We start from the raw sequence: 6,349 nt of genomic DNA on the forward strand, positions 1-6,349 counted from the left end.
TCTCTCTGTCTATCTCACTTTCTGTCTCTGTCTTTCTCTCTCTGTCTCATTCTTTATCCATCTCTGTCTGTCTGTCTCTGTCTGTCTGTCTGTTTGTCTGTCTGTAATTGCTCTATCACTCTTTCCATCTCTCCCTATCTCTCTGTCTCGTACTCTCAATTTTTCAAGCTCTCGGTTTGAGGTTCCCTCTCGCTCTGCAGTTCCGTACGTCCGCGCACTCCCTCGCTCGCCCCGTCTGGTCAATGGCCAGACTCCAGCCGGTATCTGCCCAAAGGCCAGGGGTTCACAAATTCAGCTGTGGGTTGCTGGCGAACATGCAGTAGGGGATTGTGGGGTCTGTTGGTGCCAATGACACACATCAGACCAAGAAAGAGAGAGGGCATGAGGTGCCAGGTATACAGGTCTTATCGTCGGACTATTAATCCAGAGACCCAGCTCACGTTCTGAGATAACAAGGTGTAGAGCTGGATGAACACAGCAGGCCAAGCAGCATCATAGGAGCAGGAAGGCTGACGTTTCGGGCCTAGACCCTTCTTCAGAAATGGGGGAGGGGAAGAGTGTTCTGAAATAAATAGGGAGAGAGGGGGAGGTGGATAGAGGAGAAGATAGGTGGAGAGGAAACAGACAGGTCGAAGAGGCGGGGATGGAGCCAGTAAAGGTGAGTGTAGGTGGGGAGTTAGGGAGGACGGACAGGTCAAGGGGGCGGGATGAGGTTAGTAGGTAGGAGATGGGGGTGGGCCTACTAACCTCATCCCACCCCCCTGACCTGCCCTTCCTCCCTGGACTGACCTATCTCCTCCCTAACACCCCACCTACACTCACCTTTACTGGCCCCATCCCCGCCTCTTTGACCTGTCTGTTTCCTCTCCACCTATCTTCTCCTCTATCCACCTCCCCCTCTCTCCCTATTTATTTCAGAATCCCCTTCCCCTCCCCCACTTCTGAAGAAGGGTCTAGACCCGAAACGTCAGCTTTCCTGCTCCTCTGATGCTGCTTGGCCTGCTGTGTTCATCCAGCTCTACACCTTGTTATCTCAGATTCTCCAGCATCTGCAATTCCTGCTATCTCTCACGTTCTGAGGACCTGGGTTTGAATCCCATTACGGCAGATGGCGGAATTTGACTTCAATGTAAACAGAAAGCCTGGAATTAAGGGTCTAATGACTGATGGACGATTGTCGGGGGTGGAAAATCCCATCCGGTTCGCTAATGCCCTTCAGGGAAGGAAGCTGCCATCCTTACCAGGTCTGGCCTACACGCGACTCCAGACCCACACAGCAAAGCAGCTGACTTTTAACTGCCATTTGGAATTGGCAATAAATGCGGGCCCAGGCGCCTTCATCCCGTGATTGAATGAAACGAAAAGGTGCTACATTCATCGTGTAAGGCCCGAATATCTGGATAATTATGTCAGCCACGCGTAAATTGGCAACATCACATTGGAGCAGGAGATGGTGGTTGACCCTGTTTATAGCTTTCCTTCGCTGTACCCTTGGATGCCTTCAGGCCTAACAACCCCTAGCGCTCACTCGACATTTTAGGCCCGACCGCTTTCTGTGGACAGAGAATCCCACAAGTTCCCCACGAGATATTTCTCCCCCCATCTCCATCAGACTGTGACTCCCCGGTTGCTGGGAATATCTTCCTGCTTTTACTCTATCGAGTCCTGTTAGAATTTAATAGGTTTCTATCAGATCGCACCCCACCCTACCCCCTCGTTCTTCTGAACTCCAGTGAATTTAGATTTAGATTTTCATTGTACGCAAGTACAGAAGGGCAACGAGAAGTCTACAATGTTGCCTCAGCATGGTGACTCAGTGGTTAGCACTGCTGCCTCACAGCATGGGTTCGAATCCAGCCCCTGGCGCCTGTCTGTGTGGACTTTGCAAATATCATTCCCCCTCCCCCGCAACCAACATCTGCCCTCCGGATGCTCTGGTTTCCTCCAACAGTCCAAAGACGTGCAGGTTAGGGTGGATTGGCCGTGCTAAATTGTCCCGTAGTGCCCAGGGATGTGTGGGTTAGAGTGAGATTGTTCACTGACAAGGCCCAGCATTTATTGCCCATCCCTAACTTGCCTCTGGGCAATTATGAGGCAACCACATTGCTGTGTGCGTCTACATGTAGGCCAGACCAGATAAGGATAGCAGTTTCCTTCCCAATTGGTGAACCAGATGTGTTTTTCCCTGACAATGGATTCACGGTCATCATTAGACTCTTGATATTTTTATTGAGTTCAAATTCCACCATCTGCCGTGGCGGGATTTGAACCCGGGTCCCCAGGACATTACCTGGGGTCTCTGGGTTGACAGCCCAGCGATAATACCACTAGGCCATTTTGCCTCCCCCTGAGGTCAAGGCTTGAGTACGGTGTGCACTTCTGCTCCCCTCACTGAAGGACGTAGCTCACAGGACGCTCTACAGGTTAGATCTTAGAGGTTCATTGGCTGGCAAGTGGGGACTGGTTGAGTTTGAGAAACTCTAAGGACGAGTTGCACCGAAGGGTCTGTTTCCGTAATTATGACTGAGTGGTTTGTCTAATTTGGAAGGGAAATGGACAGGCTTTTCTGTTTTCTCCTCCACCCCACCCACTCCTTCCCTCCACCTCTGACGTTTTTTGACTTTGGAGCTCCCTGCAGAGAAGTAGTGGGGGGCTTTGGATATTTTTTAAGGCAGAGAAAAGACAAATTCTTGTTCGGAAAGGGGATAGACAAAAGGGGCACTGGGGAGAAAAGATCTCAGCTGCGTTCTTGTTAAACAGTTGGAAAAGGACCAGAAGTGTGCGCTCTCCTGAGAAAGAGTAGCCCATTTTGATTCCCTCCTCCCAGCCGAATTTCCACATTGTTCAAACAAACTGTCAGCGGTTTTTATAAAAGCGACATATCCCTGATGTTATCAGTGTGCACAGGCACACACACGACACACACGCACTGATAGTTCCTCCTGCAGCCCTTTTTGTACGTGCTGTTTTTCCCAGTTACCAATCTCTCACCGGATCTGGTCAAAATGACCGAGGTTCGGCCTAGTTTTCCCAGGCGGACAATGGGTTTGTCCGTCAGAGCGATCATGACACAACTCCTCCGCTTCGTGCACAAATCTATGATGTTTCCGCGCGGCCGGATGCCACTAACACAAGAGCGAGGGCATGGCTGTAGTTAGTGCCGCTGCCTCAAGACACCAGGGACCCGGGTTCGATTCCACCCTTTGGGCGTGACTGTGTCTGTGTGGGAGTTTGCACGTTCTCCCCCCACCCCCGTGTCTGCGTGGGTTTCCCTCCGGGTGCTCCGGTTCCCTCCCACAGTTCAAAGATGTGCGGGTTAGGGTGGATTGGCTGTGCTAAATCGTCCCGTAGTGCCCAGGGATGTGCGGGTTAGGGTGGATTGGCCGTGCTAAATTGTCCCGTAGTGCCGAGGGATGTGCGGGTTAGGGTGGATTGGCCGTGCTAAATTGTCCCGTAGTGCCCAGGGATGTACGGGTTAGGGTGGGATTGGCCGTGATAAATTGTCTGTCAGGGCTTTGACAGAAACCCACAGAATGCTAAAAGGGGCCAGGTAAATGCAGGGGAGGTTTGCCCTTCGGATGATCAGCCAGGACACAATGGGCTGAACGGTCTCCTTCCACACTGAGTTGAGGTGAAACAAGGGAAGGGGGTGGGATTGTCTGCCACAGAGGGGGCGGCAGAGTGTTAAATGTTTGCAAGAAGGAGTTGGACATAGTTGTTGGGACAAAAAGGGGATGGAAGGGGACGGGCGAGAGAGTTGGATGGTCAGCGATGAACGGTCCAGCAGACGCAAAGCGCTGAATGGCCATCTCCTGTTGCTGCTTTCTGAGTATACAGTTGCTTCCAGTTAGTGCAAACAAGACAGGAAACGGCCTGCAAGGAAACAAACCAGTCAGAACTCTGAGGGCTATGCAAACCATCTCAGGATGTAGCAGTCAGGGGAGCAATGGCTGTTTCAGGACCTAAAGGAGAGAACAGCTCACCTGTACCGGTCTCTGTCCCTCAATGGCATTTAGTTTTTGTCCCTTTTTCCAAAACGCGAATCACCAAGCAACCTGTGGAAAACAATCAACCCTGACCCTCCGACAGCACCCCACTCCCTCGGCACCAACCCTCCGACGGCACCCGCTCCCTCGGCGCCGACCCTCCAACAGTGCTTGCTCCCTCACACTCCTGTGCCCGCTCCCTCAACATCAACCCTCTGGTGCCTGCTCCCTTGGTGTCGACCCTCTGGCGCCCGGTCCCTTGGCCCCCACCCTCCGGTGCCCGCTCCCTCGGCGCCGACCCTCCAACAGTGCCTGCTCCCTCGGTGCCATCCCGCTGGCGCCCGCTCCCTCGGCGCCAGCCCTCCGATGGCACCCGCTCCCTCGGCGCTGACCCTTCGACAGTGCCTGCTCCCTCACACTCCGACAGTGCTCAGTTCTGCAGGATGTATCTTTAACACTGGACGTTGGGTGCTAGGTTGGTTTGGAGTTGAAATCTCCGACTCTCTGATGTTCATATGTGCCTCTTGGCCTGTCATCACCTGGACACTTTTCCCTCAGTGCCTCTCTGTCTGCTCTCTTCTGTCCCTCCATTCCCACCTCTCCGTCGCCCCTGTACTGGAAACCAGGCTGGCATGACAGCTGCTTAAATACCATGCCCTCCCCTAACACCGCCCCCCTCCCCCCCCCAACACACCCCAGTTCCTCGTATTCCCCCAGAGAGTGGAACAGAGAGAGAGGCACAGGGAGAGAGGTGGCAGCACGGGGCATAGTAGAGCGGGACGGGGAGCAGGAGGGAGAGATATGGAAGGAGGCTGGGAGAGGGAGGATGGGAGTAGAGAGACGGTGTTGGGGCTGGGGGTTGGGAGAGGGAGGTGGGAGTAGAGAGACGGTGTTGGGGCTGGGGGTTGGGAGAGGGAGGGGGGAGTAGAGAGACGGTGTTGGGGCTGGGGGTTGGGAGAGGGAGAGAGACGGTGTTGGGGCTGGGGGTAGGGAGTGGGAGAGAGACGGATAGTCTCTCTGTCCCTGCCCCTGCCTTTCTCTCTCACTATCCGCCTCTCTCTGTCTGTCTTTCTCTGTTTGTCTCTGTCTCTCTCTTTCTCCTCCATCTCCCCCATTCCCTTCTTTTTTCCCGTCTCCCACCCCTCCCTTTCCCCTCCTCCATCCCCTCTGTCACTCCTCCTCTGCCTCTTGCTCTCTCTCTCTCTCTCTCTCTCTCCGCCCCCCCGCCTCTCTCTCTCCTGACCCTGTGCGACGTTGAGCCAGTTGGCTTATTGTGGGATCTTGCTGACCACGGTTGCCGGAGCGCGGGGGTGTGGGTGAGGAGAGGGGGGCACGCTGTGCCCGTGTTTGGCAGCTGGCATCTTCCACCCCTTCCACCCTGCCCCCAACCCCCTCAGTGTCAGGGAAGTGTGTGGAATGGCAGGATTCCAGGCAGTGGGCACTGGGCTCTGAATGGTAGCTTTGTGTCTGTGGGAGAGGCTGGTAGAGAGGGAGATTTTTCCTCAGAAGCTCCCTAAACCATGTACACAGAGCTGTCAGCCTCATCACTACAACAAACATCAACATCTTTATCAGCGGAGAAGGGTGGCACACTGGCTCAGTGGTTGGCACTGCTGCCTCACAGTGCCAGGGACCCAGATTCAATTCCACCCTCGGGCAATGTCTGTGTGGAGTTTGCACGTTCTCCCCGTGTCTGTGTGGGCACCCTCCGGGTGCTCTGGTTTCCTCCCACAGCCCAAAGATGTGCAGGTTATACTGGGCACTATGGGACACTGTATTGTCTCACAGTGCCCAGGGAGCTATACCCTTAGCCTCTCTCCCCCCTCATCTACCACCGAAAGGGGTTTCTCCAATTGCCCTCCCACAAAGCTGAAACCATTGGCCTCTTCTCCCTGCAGGCTGGAGCCCCCTTGACCGAGGATGGCCAATCACACAGGTTTAGTGAGGGCCAAGTATTGGTTGGTTTGACGAGGCATCCTGTAGCCGAATAGCTGGCGGCCGGTGACATTCAGCGGGCGCCGGTGGGTGGAGCTGCATGAGGAGCGATGATACAGAGTGACGATGTCTCTCTCTTTGTTCCCCAACAGTTGCTGTGTCTCATTGCCTTCATTTGTTTCTGTTCCTCGCCGTACGGAGGCTATTCTGCTGCCCCCATCATTGAACTTGTCTTCAGCGTCATCTTCTTCGTCGTCTACATGAACAATTTCGATAAAACGCTGAGCGCCATTAACTGGGTCTGCACGGTAGGTCAATGCGAACTCCCCCTGCCCTCCCCTTTCTCCAAATCGCTCAGCCTGGCTAACAATCACACACACACTGTCACTGAGACTGACACTGACACACTAACGCGCACCCTGTCACTG

General features: G+C 54.3%; 1 protein-coding gene across 1 annotated transcript in view; it reads left to right on the forward strand.

Moving 5' to 3' along the window:
• The window catches only part of LOC109924726 (proteolipid protein 2-like), a 16,782-nt gene that overhangs the window by 3,083 nt on the left and 7,350 nt on the right, over positions 1–6,349 (forward strand). The window contains exon 2 of the mRNA XM_048619899.1: positions 6,074–6,229. Within this exon, the coding sequence (XP_048475856.1) occupies positions 6,074–6,229 (156 nt within the window). The remainder of the gene's footprint in view (positions 1–6,073; positions 6,230–6,349) is intronic.

The sequence above is a fragment of the Rhincodon typus genome, chromosome 44 (genome assembly GCF_021869965.1).
Source record: "Rhincodon typus isolate 14 chromosome 44, sRhiTyp1.1, whole genome shotgun sequence".
NCBI classification, from domain to species: domain Eukaryota; kingdom Metazoa; phylum Chordata; class Chondrichthyes; order Orectolobiformes; family Rhincodontidae; genus Rhincodon; species Rhincodon typus.